This window comes from Anarrhichthys ocellatus, unplaced genomic scaffold, assembly GCF_004355925.1.
Source record: "Anarrhichthys ocellatus isolate YVR2014 unplaced genomic scaffold, GSC_Weel_1.0 scaffold4, whole genome shotgun sequence".
Classification (NCBI taxonomy): Eukaryota; Metazoa; Chordata; class Actinopteri; order Perciformes; family Anarhichadidae; genus Anarrhichthys; species Anarrhichthys ocellatus.
The window spans coordinates 6,270,268-6,288,343 of NW_022280034.1; the positions used below are offsets into that span (position 1 = coordinate 6,270,268).

The 18,076-nt window shown below is 41.8% G+C and overlaps 1 protein-coding gene across 1 annotated transcript in view; it reads left to right on the forward strand.

Annotated features, from left to right (window-relative positions):
* The first annotated feature begins 571 nt into the window (after positions 1 to 571).
* The window catches only part of pax2b (paired box 2b), a 30,372-nt gene continuing 12,867 nt past the window's right edge, over positions 572 to 18,076 (forward strand). The window contains 7 exon segments of the mRNA XM_031843448.1: positions 572 to 1,120; positions 2,635 to 2,800; positions 3,403 to 3,600; positions 6,744 to 6,823; positions 6,937 to 7,056; positions 15,008 to 15,183; positions 17,919 to 18,033. Coding sequence (XP_031699308.1) covers positions 1,078 to 1,120; positions 2,635 to 2,800; positions 3,403 to 3,600; positions 6,744 to 6,823; positions 6,937 to 7,056; positions 15,008 to 15,183; positions 17,919 to 18,033 — 898 coding nt within the window. The 5' untranslated portion in view covers positions 572 to 1,077.

Here is an 18,076-nt window from a genome sequence, read left to right on the forward strand (position 1 = left end):
ATTAGAGCCAGAAATAAAGCTAGACACAAACACATTATTTTAGGCCCACTTGGGTTCCAGAGCGAAATAAAGAGAGATGAGCAAAACAATTAAATTCAAAGATTAAATTAAAAAGAAGATTAATAAGAAGGATGGAGCTAAATCCGGATTGTGAGGACACGTAGAGATCCTGTATATTCCCAGAGACAGGCTGTTAGTCCGTGCAATAAAGGGGAAAAGATCAGAAAGAAACACAAATAAAAAAATTAAAAAAAGCTTCTTTCATAGATTCAAAATTTCCAGTAAACGAGCATATAATTCACAGCTGTTTTAATGTCTAATAAACTGTTATTTCTAACTCCGAATCCATTCCTTATTTATCGCCCTCCCCTTCCTGCCGGAGTGTCAGACCCAGAGACCTCCTCATTTCGACCCCCGATTTTTTTTTTCTTTTTTTTTTTTTGCGTTAGCGAATCACAAAGTGTTGGCATCTATTGCCTTTGTCTGACAAGTCATCCATATAAGCAAAAGGGGGGTCTGCAGAGGGGGGGGGGGGGTTGCAGCTTTTAGAACCACAGACACAGAGAGAGGCTTCATTCCCAGCCCAAAGATCCAGCCTAACGCATCCAGCGCTGAGGAGAAACCCGATGTGTGTGCGCGCATGTTTCCTCCGCCGGTTTGACGCGTGAAATCAAGGCCACTAGGATTGAGGAGATACCGGGCCCTGCACGCTGGACCTCAAAACGTTTCGTTTTCAAGAAACTGCTCGCCGGCACGCCGTGAGACTTACCTCTGCTCGCCCAAGGCTTTTGAAAAACAATACCGATAAACTAACCACAGGTCGTGTTACTGAAACAATCCTTCGGTCATGCTGCGCACCTGCCAGACCTCCGCTCCCGGACCGGACTGTTGAAGAAAAAAGACAAGGCAACTTTTGGGGGAAGAAGTTGCCATCAGATCGGTCATCGAAGCGGGGGTGGAGGGGCAAACTAAGTCCCTCCATCGAGTAGATCCACCTTTTTTTCTTCACATCTTCATCCTTGACAGGAAGGCGAAACGGCGACTTCAGTTGATTATCACTCTTTCCTTTGCTATCCAATGGATATTCACTGCAAAGCAGACCCCTTCACGGCGATGCACCGTAAGTAGCACAACCCGAGTTTCTCTGCAGCTTTGACACGCTTATGCGGATAGAAATAATATTAGGAATGTGTCATTTGTGCATGTTACAAAGGCTTGCAGCAGAAAGCATCGGGACTTTTATGCGCTAACAGCATTTTGAAACATAAAAGCAGTATATTAAACTGAGAAACACGAGGATAATAGTGGATTAAATAGTCCTATGTGAAATGTCAGCCAATATTCTGCACAGATCTTTAAAAATAGAATAAATGACAATAATACTTCTGTACACAGAGCAGCACTGTGCAGAAATTAAACTTGTCATAGTAAACAAAGAACATGCGTTGGCAAGTGTAATTTACACGTGTATCACTCTCCAGCTTCCCGCGCAGTGTGTATGTGTGTGTGTGTGTGTGTGTAGTCCTGATAAGTCAGTTACACATCTATTATTCAAATTATTCAAATAATTCCCAGCGAGGTCTTTGAGTCCAACACAAGTCCGCATACAGTACCTGCAATTTGGTGAACGTGTGTGAATAATTGATGACCTCTTCGTTTACTAAATAATATGTAATATGAGTAATCAAACTCGTTCAATTATTTAAAATTACCTGCTGGGAAAATGAGGGAGCTTGTAACGTAATAGCCATAACATGAGCCGTGGAGCTGCTGAGAAAATATGAGGTATTTTAGAAACTTTAAAGTACTGGAGACTCAAATACATTCATATTTAAAAAATAGAATTTGTGGGTCAATGCAGGGTGGATTTAATGTAACTAATTGTACAATCTGCACAATAACAGTGTGACTGATAAAAAATAATATGCTGATTGAGTAGGTGTTCAGCACTTGTATGTAATATTGTGTTTTATTTTATTTTAAAAAACATATTATAAAGACAGTATTATAATTAATCGTAATTTAAAAGGTAAATTGTCAGGTAAATTGTTTCAACACAAAAGAAGGTACAAATTCATACCAACACGCATGGACAAAAACGTACAGACAGGTCACATTTTCAGCTGCATTGTTCATAATTGCTTCATTCAAAAAAATGTAAACATGTACATTCATTATGGACACTTTGCTTACAGTACTGACCATCTACTCTAAAATCACCAACACATCCGAATCAAGTTTTTAGCCATTAATTATTTACAATTAAGAATAATGGCTGATGACTGACAACGTATTCATATTTGGTCATTGTGCTGTATTTATAAAACGTTTAAAACAGAAAAATAAGGCGCCTGCATGATGGTTGCAAACAACTTTCTGATTCCATTATAATTAAAAATAATAATAATGTCTGTTTTACAAAAGTGCAGCATTTCGTGCATCCTTCAAGGCTTCTTCGTAATACCACAAATACACGTAAATCCACCTGCTCCACAAAGGACACTGCCCTTCAGTTTAGATTGGTTATCTATCCCCTGCTATAATTACAAAACAAACTCACCACGCGCCTTCCTCTCCGTAACGACTTTATGTAATGTTACGGTTGTGTGTGTGCTGCTGTTGTATCCCACGTAGGGCACGGGGGTGTGAACCAGCTCGGCGGGGTGTTTGTGAACGGCAGACCCCTCCCGGACGTCGTGAGGCAGCGGATAGTGGAGCTGGCCCACCAGGGCGTCCGGCCCTGCGACATCTCCAGACAGCTGCGGGTCAGCCACGGCTGCGTCAGCAAGATCCTGGGCAGGTGGGTGAACACTCTCCGGACAAGCCCTGCAGCCAGGTACACTCTGCTGGGTGCGGGGAGGTGGATGAATATGCACGATGTACAAGTGGTGGAGGTGGAGGAGAGAGCTCAACCTACAAAACTCAGCTCAGTTTTTTTAATTCTTAAATGCATTCAATTACATTTTAGTCGTCCTAAATTTATAGAAGATCTCTGCATTAGAAGGTTAGTAGAGTTCAGGTGGGCTTCTCCTCCATTTTGGTGTTTATACTGAAAAGATTCCATAATTTTGCAGACATACATCCTTGCCGTGTATTCATGCATGCATGCGCTCATGCGTTTTTCTTGCATTTTTAAGCAAATATGTGTTTGTTTTGAGACGCCATGGACATTTGAAAACGCATATAACTCATAAAACCACCAAATTTGATGTTTTGCTGAAGAAAAAGTTGACTTTTGGAAAAAAAAAAGGTAGTTCTCAGAATCAATAAGTCTCCAGCTTATGTGTTTATCAATGCGTTTAAAATGATATTATACGCCTATCTTAGGAGGGCATAGGTACCAATTGCGTCTCAAAAATGGTAAGCTATCATTGGAGAATGTTATCATTATTATTATTGCAGATACTACGAGACTGGCAGCATCAAACCAGGGGTGATTGGTGGGTCTAAACCTAAAGTGGCCACGCCAAAGGTGGTGGACAAAATCGCAGACTACAAGAGACAAAACCCAACCATGTTTGCTTGGGAGATCAGAGACAGACTTCTGGCAGAGGGCGTCTGCGACAACGACACTGTTCCCAGCGTCTCATCCATTAACAGGTAGGACGCGACAATTAAAATACAACCTAAAAAAATACATGCAACATTTCTGTTTTTTTTTTCTTTTTATAAATTTAGATGGTTTAAACACCTGGCTGTATGGAAACACTTTAATGAATTAATCAGTTATAACAGTGTATCCGTGCTAAACGCATCACCCACAGCAGAATATTGTTTGACCAACTTTGTGCTGGCCGGCACGCCGATCGTGCACGAGGCTGCCCTGCGGTCTCAGAGGTGCAATTCAATCTTTCAGACCAAACTCCCTCAACAATCAGCAGTACATCCAGGACTGAGTGAATCTGTCGAGATGGAAACCGATCAATATTCGGTGACCAGATCCCGTGGCACTATAAAGCAGGCCAATTTTCTTTAGCACATCTAATGTGCTGGAGCTAGAGAGAGCAACACCAATGCCTTCTCTGCAGGATTTTATTTTGAAGAAAACGGAATTAAGGGCAAACAGATTGGCCTCAACTTCGTGAAATATTGCATCATGTGAAAATAAAGTGATAAATAAAAATAAAAATAATATTGTAGCAAGAATAAAAAAAAAAAACACTTCCAGTTTATGAATAAAGCTCATAATTTAAATCCTTGCATTAAAACTGGAGGTGGTATCTTGCTGTAAATAATATTGATGTAACATTATGATGAAGCATAAAAGTGCAGCATCAATTTTGCTTTGATTGAGGTAAAATATATTTAACATCTCAAGAATCACTATTTATGCTACAATTCTTGAGTTTTCTTAAAGGAATTTGTAAACAGCGCCATAGTGGCAGCTACAGGAGGACCCAGGACACACTCACCCCTCCATCACACACCCCACCAGAGATCCCTGGTGATGAACTTTGGTTAAGAGGCACTGTTCCATAGAGCCAGCATCAGCATTACATTTTAATGAGCTGATGGGAGAGCATGGACAGCTCCACACAAGACATCTTTTAAATAGAGAAAAGGCTGAAGAAAATTCATTTCATGCTTCATGGCTGCTTAAAAAGCCCTACTTAAGGAGGCTCAGACACATGTATGTGATAAATTCAAAATGTACATTAATATCATTAAAAGAGCTCTATAAAGTTTTTTTTTTCAATTCCAATTAAAGCTTTCTATTTTGAACCCGTGGTGGTGGTGGTGGTGGTGGGAGGGGGAGGGGGCTTATGCGTCTTTGTTTATGTGGGAAATTAAATTCTGAATACAAAGAACTGTAATTCTATCAGCCAAATATGAGAGCTACTTTGAATTTCTATTACGGCTTAATGCTGGATATTTTCTCTTTTTTTTTTAAGCAGAAGATTTCAATGTGTTGCTCTGTGACACACACACACACACACACACACACACACACACACACACACACACAATGGAGCACACACTCAAATGAGACGCATTTGTTTAGATTTATCCGGAGGTTAATATTTCGATAAATTTCAATGAATTTCTAAAGGAGCAGTCTGCAAAGAAGAAGAAAAAAAAAAAAATCAATGAAAACGTCATCAGTGCTTCAATCACTACAGCAGACTGCTCCGGATCAACTGATGCTACTAAAAGTTGTTTGGAAATCACACGAAAAAGCATCTTAAAATAAATGACGAGAAGTTTTTACTCCAAGTGTTAAATTGTGGGTTTCCCCAGTTAAGACAATACAGAGAGAAAAACAAAGGACTGGAGCCAAAGTCTTTTCCAGTTGGATGATTCTGACTGGGGCCAGTCGTGGGTTTCTGTGGCAGACAGTCTGACCTCAGGACTGTTGACAAAAGAGGATGCTCAATTTAAACACCTTTCGGCTGCATGCATTATTAAATGCTACAGAGATAGTGTTGTACTACGAGTCAGGGCTACCACAACCAACAAGTAACGCTACCCTGTTGGTAGACATTAAAAAAAAAAAAAAAAAGGCCCTCAATGGCGCTCGATATTATTGATTCAGAAGGAAAGCAATTTTAATATTTCTTCAGGGGATTTTCAGCAACAGCCAGGTCATTAATTCATTCTCCCAAATTGCTTATTCAATATCAAGAACATGGATACCAAATAAAGCCTTTGAATTTATGTAGCACACACAAGTCAAGGGGTCGAATAACTGTTATGGGTAGAAGTGAAAAAAATTAAAACGTCAATATGCGTTCTCTGAAAAAGGCTTGTTGTTAGGTAGCTTTGCCTCGAAGGGGAGTTCTCTTTCTTTTCTTTTTTTCTTATTTGTGACAGTGTTGGATTTGTTTTTCCTCTGAAGCCTCCTGGCACCTACAGTTACATCGATATCCAAATCATCGGATGCATTTCTGGATAATATGTAGAAAATATACAAGGAGTATTTTGGTTCAAAATGATATCATCTGAGCGGGTGAATATTTTCCTTCCACTGAAATAAGAGATACAAGGAAATAAGAACAAAGAAACTAAATCTAAATTGTGCAAAGAAATCCTCCCTACAAGGCTCCACAGTCCTCATCCCTACTCTTTGTGCTCTAAAATAGCTCTCGTGGCATACATGATGAATAGTTTTAAAGTTTACAAATTATCATGACAGCTCCCTTTCTTCCCAAGTGCCATTCAGATTAAAGGAATCTAATGCTGGCGTAAGCTTGTGCAAGGCAATAAGGAACTATTGCTTTCCTGTCACATATAATTTATAGCTTTCTATTTGCATCTGTTTGCCCGTGTGACTAATCCCCAACTTTTTCTCCCCAAGCCCCGATCAATACTACCTCATCCGCATTGGCACATGGGGGCCGCTGGCTCTACAGAGATGTTTGATCTGGGAAGCAAAGGGCTACTATAGGGCTGCGATCGGCCCCAGTGAAACTCCCTCCTCAGTGGGGGAGAGAGAGAGAGAGAGAGAGAGATGGAGAGAGGGGGGAGAGAGCTGATTAGTGTGGGCCAGGTAGAGTCAGTGAAGCTGATCATTGAGGTGAATTGATGTGATTTCATGCTTTGTTTGCAAGATCACTCAGACCAAAAGTGCAATGAAGACTTTTCTCCAGACCTCACCTTTAAAAAAGGTAGAACCACTGATCCCTTCTTGCGTCGGAGTAATGGCTGATATCTTAATCACACAATATCTCCAGTTTGGAATCTCCAGGAAGGAGAGTTGGTCGCAGGAAAGCAGCAGTGACATCTACCTTTCCTTTGTTCCCCAGGATCATCCGAACTAAAGTCCAGCAGCCCTTCCATCCGTCTCCCGATGGGTCGTCCCTGTCGACACCAGGCCATACTATAGGTACTAATGCAGCTCAGCAGGGGCATCTTATGGCATCACAGCACATACTGTATACATGCATGTTTTTCATTTGGAATTCAAGCTCATTTTTGTCTTCTTTCCCCCCCACCCAGTACCAAACACAACATCTCCGCCTGTAACCAGCGCGTCCAACGACCCTGCAGGATCCTACTCCATCAATGGGATTCTGGGTATTCCACGATCCAATGGTGAAAAGAGGAAACGAGATGAAGGTAAGATAAATCTTCTGTCTTGAGGAGAAAAATAACACTTAAGCTCAGCTCAGGATTAGCATGCAGAAACTAACTAAAATCCTACAAAAAAAAAAAAATGAATAGAATTCTGTGCAGCTTCATGCTATAAAATCCACTTTGCTGAACTTGCAATTACTGCATTAAAACCTGCTTCAGTTCCAGTAGATGACCCTTATAAAACACCTAAGCCTGAACCCTGTTACACCGCTGTGTCAATCTGCCAAGGAGTCTTTTGATTTGAAGACACGACCTCCGCTGTTGTCTCCTGCAATTAATCTTTATGGAAGTGATTAAAGGGCTTTAGATAATTACATGTCAAGATGATGTAGCCAACCATCCAGGTCAGTCAAGAAAGCCGATGTAGCTCTGTGAAGGGCTTTTCTTTTTTTCTCCCTTTAACAAAAGTGGCTCCACTTCTGCTGCTGAAGTAGTAGGTTAGTGGATATAAGGGGGCCTGAGGCGATATAGATTATTGGTTCTGTAAGCAATAGGCTTTCTTAATGTCACTACATAAGTCTGATGAGAATAGCTAAACAGATGCACTCATGTTACAAAGCATGCATGTGCGGAAGGGATGATGTGGCTGCTGAAAAGGGGCAGTTATCTCAAACAGGGTGGGGAATGAGTGCCTTATTTCTGCAGTGCTCTGGAATGAGAGCTAATCAGAGCACGGCAGCAGTTTACATAGCGTCTCCTTTGTTATGGCGTTTGTTGAGAAGCACGGGGGTTTGCGGGATATTGGGTGGAATTGATGTTTTATGTGCGTGCAGGGAGGGAGGGATGACTAATGGCCTGTCAGAGGTAGATTTCCTGGCAAAGATATAAAAACCAGCATGACGTGGACATGGCAAATGACATAATCAAGTCTTCCCCTGTAAGAGATGCAATCGCGGAGCCATAATGCAAACGTCTGGTATTTTCAAGGGTTCATTTTCAGTCGTTCGAGGACCTCTCATATTAGCCAGGGTGTAATGTCTAGTCCCCTCAATGATAGAATGCACACATTTCTATGCAGATTGCTACTGAAGGGCAAAGAGGTATTAAAGGGCATGGGGAGGAATAAGGTATGTGTGTGTGTGAGGAGGAGAGCTGGCCTGTTTTGTGGAGGTCTTCCAGGTGACAGCGCCATGTTTCTATGGCTATTCAGTCTCAAATGATTCCCCTGATGTGCTGCCATTTCTGTGATTTAGGTGCTCGGCAAGCATTACGATGAAAGAGAAGAAAGCTCTGCGTGTGCGTGTGTGCGCGCTTGTGTGTGCGTGTATGCATCAGGGTAGGACTTGCACTGAGGGTGACGGAGGGTGCTGTGGTTCTTATATACTCTCTCAAACGGCCAGCTGGTGCCTACCTGGAACCACGAGGTATGGGATACTTTATCTTTCCAAAACATAAACCCCGGGCCTTGGCTGCACACACACGGTTGCAAAAGCAATGTCTCGCCCCGAGCCACAGTTTGTAAAAATAGTATATTACGTACGATGTTACCCTGTAGACACTATTGTTCTGTTGCCGTCTTCTCTTAAAGTGCACCTTACCCCCCCCCCCAAAGACTAGGAGACCAACTGAATCCAAGATTTTGCAGCTGGTAGACCGAAGTGTCCTCATAAAAAGGCCCGTAGTGATTTAGGACAGATTATTTTGGATGTTAGGTTTTCACAACCAGTAACTTTCAATTTTGAGTGTTTATGAGATCTATTGTTGAAAGAAAATATGCCATCAACTGTTTTAAGGATCTTTCTCTGCTTCCATCCATGCATTTTTAGTCACTTTTATAGATGCATGTCTGGATATGATCAAATGCTGTAAGTGTGCTGGTTAGTCTTTTTTTCTAACAAGCAAGGAAAACATTTCAAAGAATCTACATGTGTTAATATTTTGATAATCCTGGCAGTAAAATCAGACAAATAGAAGTAAGAAGCAGGTTTATGCTGCTTTCAAGGTGTTTCATGGTCATTGTGGGGTTAAAGCAGTGTTTTTTTTTAGCTGAGGTCTGTGTTTACGTGTTGCCTTGTTTGCTATTCAGATGTATTTTGCTTCCCTCGGTAGAGAGAAGTCTATAGTCAGTTAATGCTTGGATTAAATTTCCTCACAGCACAGTAGCTTGCCTGAGCCCTATTTAACTTGGTAAGCCTCATGATGATTGTGGCACAAGCAGTCATTATCAAGGGTTGGAAACATGAACAAAAATGAGCGAAGGAGAGGAGGGGAAGTGTTGCAGAGTGGAGGGTGGTGTGCAACACAAGTCCCGCTGAAATGGATTGGCTGTGTAGCCCAGAGTATTTGTTTTAGGCTGTAGCTGTGGCTCTCTGCCAAGCAGGCAGACAGCTCCTAAGTTTCCAAGTCAGCAGTGCCCTTAAAAAAAAAGGTCCCCCATTACAGGAGGGATGTAGAGATAATGTAGTGTGACACACGTTATGTACACTGGGTCTCAGCAAGAGGAGCTTCAGGGACACAGGTGTCATAAGAGCCATTAATCTGCTATTGTCACGTGTTATTGCAAATTAAAAGTAGCATGTTACACTTGGCAGCCATTGTTGCGGACGGACAGAGTGGGAGAGAGCGAGAGGGGGAGAGACCCCTGGAGATGGTGTCTTTGGTGACCACGGCTGTCCGCACCTTTTACAAAGTGACATATATTAGAATTTGCAATTCTGCAGAGAAAAGCTATTACCTCACAGATTAACATGCCAGCTCCTCCACCCACCCCCACTGCTTCTGACACTGTAGGCTCCAGAAAAGACAAAGGAGAAGCTGCTGCTCTCAGGGTCAAATACAAACCTGTCATACAGTATCCGATGTTTAAGTACAAATCTGCTTTCATGGATGTTTTTGTCCTCCTTCTTGTTATCAGTGAGCGTTTGAGTGAGCTGAATTGACCCGGGCAGACAGCTTGGAGGTCTGTTGAGAACATGTAGCGTCCATGAAGTGCGTCCGGTCTTTCAAAGTCACATCACATGTCCTTTTCAGAGCCGACCCATAATTTGCACAATCGGACCTGTAGATGATTCTTAATTTCAGCCATTCTGGTCGCTTTCTTGCTGTGTGTCGGGCTTTCTTCTTGATTTATGAGAGAAATGCCAAGAGAGAAATTTCATGATAAGATGATCATCATATCTTTCAAAAGCCAACAACAATAGCCAGTGGCAGTCAGAATGGATGTGATTCTGTGCTTCAGTAGCTGTTGAATTAATTATTTCTCATCTGTGAGCGTCATGAGGACTGAACCCATGTGTGTGGATGTAGATGAGTGATGGAGCGGGCCCGCCGTCACACCCTGCTCTGTGTATCAGCATCTGTTATGGGGGGAGAGGGAGAATCAACACAGGAACTCAGAGCGCAGCAAAATGTCAGCACCTAAGTGCAACCTCCAAATTAGATTAATGAAGCCTTTAAAAGCTCGGGAACGTCACGGCGAATTGATGGCCGACAGTAAGTAAGGCTTCCAAAATGCTCCCGTCTGAATATCAGACATAGGCCTGCAAATGAGGAATATCTTAATTATGTTAATTCACAGTTTGGCCTTTGAAAATAATGAAAAAAGCCCGTCGCAGTTTCCCCAGAGTCCAAAGTGGTGTCTTTCAATTTCCTTGTTTAGTTTGATCAACAGCCTCAAACCCCCCAACATTTTAATTTACAACGATATACGTCTGAAAAATGCAGCAAATTGTCACATTTGAGAAGCTGCAAACAGAGACTGTTTGGGCAACGTTCGATTAATCGATTATCAAATTATTTTGTCGATTGATTTTCCAACGATTTATCGTCGAGCTCCTATCAAACACTAATAACAGATCTTTAGTGATGCAGAACAAACATATCACAGTATTTCATTTATGTTTACATAATCAAAGCATTCAATTAGACAAAACTAAATGCAGCTGAGTTCATCCAATTTGTTTTAATCTAATTAAGCAGAGAACTGAGTCAGGCGGGAAATTATAGAGGTGTATTATTGTGAAATACATAACAATGTGTTAAGGGAATGAGAGTGTATGTATGTTGACATGTTATTTAAACAAGGAGCAGACTGAGAAGGGGGGGGGTAAGCTCATTTATCTGAGGGGGTGCTTTCATGACCTCAAGGTGCCAGCTCACCTCCTTGTGCCTCCAACAGGAACTTAGAAATGATTTTCATCAGGGGAAAAAGTTTAAAACTTTGATTGTGAAATCATTCTTTTCCTCTATTAGAGTCAGACTTCTTATTAAAACTACTATTCATACTCGACCTGCACTTCATTCGTGGAATTTGTTCCGTTTTTGTTTGGCGGGGCAGTCATTCAGACTCATCCCGAGTCCCTGGCTAAAGCCTCCTGCTAGGGGCCGTGACCTCTGGGTGCCAAACCCGCAGAGAGGAGTCTGCTCTATAGAGCCGGTTATCTGATCTGATGGAGGCTTCTCCCTCGTTACCAGAGTGTTAATACAGACCGATGTCAAGATGAATACGCTCAACTCCAGCGATGATCAATAAAGGACCACAGAGCGGGACAAGCGTGTAACGCACCAACAAAGCCACTGTGGTCAAAGATTAGTATCACTGCCGCATAATGGGCTGATTTGGAAATGTCCAAATAATGGATCTGATTTCTTGTAGTGACGATGACTGCTTAAAGATACTTAAAGGCACTTTAAAAAAACCTTTTCAAATTGTAAATATTTATTTTAAAATTCATCATTTGTGACCCCAAAACTCCATCTTATCCTGATTTGTGCAATGGCGTCACATTTGTTTGCTAGTTTGAGCACAGACAAAACAGAAATCTCTGATGTGAAATATTCTTCTGACTTTGGAAAAAAAAGTATTGTTTTGTTAGAAAATGACAAAGAGGTCCTTCAAATTAAAGACAAAACACATCGTTTGTAATTTCCCCTCAGGCCGACTCAGAAGACAAATACAAAAAACAGATTTTGTAACATTTAGGCTCAAAAACGACTTGTTAGGGGACCTTCATCGTCATTCATTGTTGCAACAATAACCACATGGTTAAAGCTGTAAAGAACGATCAAGTTCATGTTTGAAAGACACCACCATTGACTGACGGTAGGAAACAGACTGGTGTTGTTGAAACTTTGCAGCTCTATAATAACATCCCACTACTTCCTCCGTTGCTCCAGACGGACAAGAGTCATCATTTCTACGACCGCTAGAGGGCTTCGTCACTTGAACTGAAACCAAAGGCGTTTTCGATGCTATAGTTGTTTTCCTGGGAGGACAGTATCGAAAATGATTAAGGATGCATAAACTTGATTTACGCTTGAGGATGCTTAATTGCGGGCTACACAAACAGTCTAAATGTCACCAGAATCATCTTCATCACGGAAACACAGTCGTTGCCGATTTGTCAAATGGGAGTCAGTAGCTGGGAGGGCACATGGGACTGTCCTCAGTCTGAGTGGGAGGAAGAGTATGTAGGTTGACCCAGGATGGTTTGTCTTGTGTGTGGGAAGTGTATTCCACAGTGGTGAATGACAAATATAGAGTGTGGGGGGGGTATTGATCAGGTGTTGTGGCTCGGGTCGGCTGATAGAAAGTAATTAATGACTATTTGCTATGGCAGCAAAGAGAACGATCACGTTTGATAAAGTGAGGGCCTTCACTGAGGCTGTGCAGAAAACATGCTGAATATTCACCTCAATAGATCCTCAAGTTCAGATGATTAGCAGATCAGAAAAACAAAATCAGAGCCGTTGTAATAACCTCTTAAAGGAATAATTCAACATATTCTTCCCAACAGTTGGATGAGTCATATGTGCATTAAATATGAACAGTACAGTTAGGAGAGGGTGAGCTTAGCATAAAGACTGGAAGCAGTGGTGGGGGGGGGGAAAGTGAGCTTAAGAGGTGCTGGAAGGAAGATTTTGTTACCTTTGCACAGCGCCAGGCTAGCTGTTTCGCCTTGTTACTAGCCTTTATGCTAAGCTAAGCTAATCATCGCCTGACTGTAGCTTAATGTTTAACAGACAACCATGGGATTGATCTTCTCATCAAACTCTCGCCAAGAAAACAAATAAGTGTCAAACTATTCGTTTACATTCAACTGCACCCACACGTGTCGATTTAAAAAAAAAAACATGTTAAAGCTAGATGACAAAGTGTTTTTCAGATATGGTGATTTTAATTGGGAACAGCACCAAAAAAGTCAGAAAATGTGGAGTTACATGTTTTTCCCTGTAGAGTGACATACTCTCATACAGTGGAGAAAATGTTTTTGAACCCTAAGTTTAGGGAGGAGGAAATTCTTGGGTAAAACCAAGCTAAACAAGATAACAGATGACACTGCGAGGGATAAATTATTGTGATGCACCAATGCAACTTTTTCCAGTACCGATACCTCAACTGAGAGTATCTGCTGATACAGAGTGCCAGTTATCTCTTTTTCCTGTATTTGAAATATGTATACCTCAGCTGTTTATCTTACCTCTACCACAAGGACAGGGATTACTGTGCCACTAAAAACTGATTTGGTGACCGGCTTCGACTGAATGAACCGATAGCAAAAGCCTTTAAAGTGTATACCGACAGTGACAAAGTTGCGAAATCTGTCACATCATGGCCGACATCTGCACGGATAACGATCCGACATATCGGATCGGTTCTTCGCTTGTAAATAAGTCCTGTATTCATTACCGCAGCAAAAATAGAACAAATAGTTAACCAGAAATTGTTAGCAAACGCGTGATAGTTATTGCTTGACATTTTCGCAGCTATCAGCACAATTTCAGGCTGCACACACCCGCACGTGCACACACACACACACACACACACACACACACACTCACTCACACTCACTCGCTCTCTCTTTTATAGCTCCTTCATGGGAGAGTCGGGTTCATCCTCTGGCCTCAGCCGGTGAAAAAAGGTCAAGCAGCAGAATAGAATGGCAATAACCCTCCCAAATGGTACTATCACACAGACATGATTGATCAATTGAATTCCATGGCAGAGAAAAATGTGGGATTAAGTAGAGTATTATACGCACAATGAGTTGAGGCATGATGTTCATTTCAAGTTCATTTCAGCTCCCTCTTGCCACCAGATCAGGCAATCAATAGGGGCCTTGCATATCATATATCACCACTCTCCCGCTGAGGGGAGAACATAATCTGCCGCAAATTTAGAATGACAGATTTGTAAGGGAGCTGAAGCTTTCTGGGATCAGGGGAGGAGACCTACAGACACAGCCACTGCAGAGGAGAAGGGGAAGGGAGGGAGGTATGGTAGGATGGTCTGTAAAGGCTTTAAAAGCGTCGACGCGCAAGTGACAACGGGAGAAGCAAAGGCATCCTTCTCCCAACAGTCGGGTAATCAGGTCAGGAGTCAGGAGAAAATTCCTGTGTTTGGAGAGCAGGATGATTGAACCAGACTGTACGATTTTATTCAGCCTCTTGTCCTCCGCCGCCGTTTCCAAATAGAACCACCGCACTCACAGAGAATGAAAGCAGTATTGGATTGTGGAAGGGAAATTGTGCTTTAAAAGAAAAAAAGAGAAAAAACTGCTCTTGATATCAGCGAGCACCGAGAGGGTTTTGGGGAGGAAAGAAGGAAGAAAAAAAGGCACTATAGCTTCATTACTATACATGCTTGTGTGTGTGTATATATATATATATAGATATATATATATATATATATATATTTGCAAGTGATGGTAATCCGTCAATTACCAGAGGGCTTTCAGATCATGATGGTGTTACTACACCATCATGGTGTATGGGGGGGGGGGGGGGGGCAGGGGAAAAGTCTGTGTGATGTAGCCAGTGGCTCACTACAGCCATTAAGGAGTGGAAAAAGCTGCACTCCATCCCTTTCTGTCCTCCTCAAATCCCCCACAGAGGTGGTGCAGAAAACACATGAGGAGAATATAAAGTGCATAGCTTGAAGTAAAGGCCAGCTTTCCGGGGTCAGTATCTCGATTGTTGCTCTTTCTTCTTGTAGATGGTTCAGATGGTTCTGGCCCAAACAGTGATTCTCAGGGTAGTGTGGAGAGTTTACGGAAACACCTTAGGGCAGATGCCTTCACCCAGCAGCAGCTGGAAGCGCTGGACCGGGTCTTTGAACGCCCCTCGTACCCTGACGTCTTCCCTACATCGGAGCACATCAAACCTGAACAGGTTAGTACCACTGCAACTCACCACTCTCTTCTGTCTTCACATACAAGTAAATACACCCACAATGTGCATGTGATGCTGATTCAAGCATTAAAAAAAAAAATTTTTCCCAAACCATACCCAGAAAGCTAATTAAACAAACGTCCGAGATGTCCAAACACTGGATTACAACCAGAAATGTATAATACTAGAGGGATCACCAGAAAAACTCCCACACATTATTGATTTTGTGATGAGAAACACATTTCTTGTATCCCCTATAATTGAGAATAACAGTAAGGCAACATTAAATTAATCAATACCTAGATTTTTCTCCATTTTTGCTGTGTTATTCAACTGCTGCTTCTTGCCGTTTGTTGTTTATTTTCCAATTCTGTGTCACATCTTGATGTTTAATGGCTGACGCAGTCTGAAAGGCTGCCTTCATTTTCATACATCCACTTCATGTATTTATGAAGTGGATGTATGAAAGCATGTATTCCTTCTCATATTGAAACCACGCTCGCCATCCATCCTCATTTCAAAAATTAAGAGGCATTTGGGGACCAGCCCCAGCCCCCCCCCCGCCAAAACGAGAGCCAGGAACCACCGCTTATTAAAAGCTCTGGGCTTATTACAATGGATAACCTTTATTTACTTTCATTATACTATTAAACAACAAGAGGCTATTAATTTCTCCCACCGAACTACAAGTCGGACCCATAAAGCAAAAGCAGTCGCCTAATTGAGTTCATTTTAATTTCTCTCCAATCGGGGCGAATTACGCAGGTGATAAATCAGTGGGACAGGCTTCACCTCCAGTAGAGGGCCTAATTTGCAGCTAATTACAAAACTGATTTCTACTGGAAGATCAATACCAAAACGAATTGGAAATGACTTGCAATCACAAAGAGCGTCAGGGAGAGTATTAAAAGGCAGAGTGAAAAGGGTTGGACTAAGAAAAGAGGGCAAGTACTGGGGGAAAGAAAAAAGAAGGCCAGGAACAGTCTCGAAAAATCAGGTTTAATTTAATGCAATATTAATCAGAGCACTTTTCCCTTCATGGGTGCCTCACAGGGTTTTTTTTTCCTGGCCCTATTAGCCAGTGTCTGGGTTCTGTAGCGAGGCATTAAAAACCCATTCTGGAGATGCAAAACTCAATGGATTCACCCCTCCCACACTTCTGCTAGCCATTTGGTCATTCCTTTCAGACCCATCTTTTCAGTTTTCCCCCTTCTGCCCTTTATCTGCATGATAAAACGTCTGTTTGGCGTCTGAAGCCTCCGAGAATAGAGGAAAACATCCGACATTGTGCCAGTGAACAGTTGTAGCAGACAATTAGAGTTTATCGGTGATAGTGGCAGACAAGAGCGGGGTCACGGGCGTCCCCCTGTGGGAGCGCGGCCCACTGAGCCACTCAGGCTCACACTGGGCTTTGGACAAACATCGTCAACACTCAGACTCCGGAAGTCTCATCTCATTAAAAAAAAACAACATCTGCCATGAGTGTCTTTTAGTGGATTTAAAAACTAAATGAAACATGACATAAGAGACAAGCTGGGAAGAGATTATTTTTAGACTGAGTAAAATATGTACATTTGTTTTTTTATTAAAATTGTCAGTTCACCCAAATTACAAAAAAAAAAAAATCAATTTCTTTTATTCATAATGTTTTTTTTCTGTATTAAAACAGATTTTTGTTGATTAACCAGAGGAACTATAGGACATTGATTCTGGAAAGACTTTTTGGCACAAACTGGCCATCGATATCCAAAATCTAAACTCCTGAAAGCCGGCATCAAATGCCTGGTCTGAATCATAGTTCTGTTTACTTATTTGTCAATCAGATACCTTCTGATTTAAATCCTAATTTTGCGGATTTCCGACTATTTAGGGTTTCAGCTGTGTTTAGAAAATCACGCATTTGAGATGTTTAACTTCAATTGTTAAATGCAAAGAAGCTTTCAAACATTTTTAAGTACTGTTTAGGCATTGGTAATTGTGTGATTTGGGTATCATATTGGCACTAGTATAGAACATTTTCATATGATAAAAAGTTGTCAATTATTCACAGCACAAACACACTTATCTCACTCACCAACCTTAAGGAGGGGTTGAGATTGATGTTTCAGAGAAGGACATCTCAAAACCTGAGCACATGAAATCATTTGCATCGCTAGATACTGCAAGCGTTAAAAATCTTGTTTTGTTGGAGTGATTTGGGTGAAGTAGTCCTTTAATATAACAGCTGAACGCACACAAGGAGAAAAATCTCTAACAGCTAAATGCAACAAAAAGGGCAAGTAGTACAAGTGATTCCATTCAGAGATAAGAGGTAATGAAATTTAAAGGTTGTTTAGACTCCAAATAAAAAGCAAAAAGCAAAAAAAAAAAAAGAAAGGTGAATGGTGTCTCTCAAGCAGGGCCACATGGTGAGCCTGTAACAAAGCAGAACTGCTTTCTCCCTTGGCTGATCAGGAGTAGGACTGCAGTCAAGCACAAAGGGCCAGCTGACGCCTTGGCTTTTCACTCATCTCAAAATCCCACTTCCTCTCAGACAATACCAAAATACATTCATGATATGCTTGAACTGCCACCCTGCAGCTTGAACACACACACACACACACACACACAAACAATGCTCTCATACAAATTTATACTCGCACAGGCCTGTGTGGAGCGCTTAATGGAGGAGGAGAGGGAGGATTTCCATCTTGGTATTGTTTGGTTGTGTAATGATTCAACTGTCCTTTTCCCAGGCTAATGAGTACTCGCTCCCTGCCCTGAATTCCAGCCTGGACGAAGTCAAGCCCAGTTTATCCTCTAGCGTCAACCCAGACCTGGGCCCCAGCGTGTCGCAAAGCTACCCCGTAGGTAAGATCATACAGTATGCCTTTATGCTGCCGAGCCACAGCTT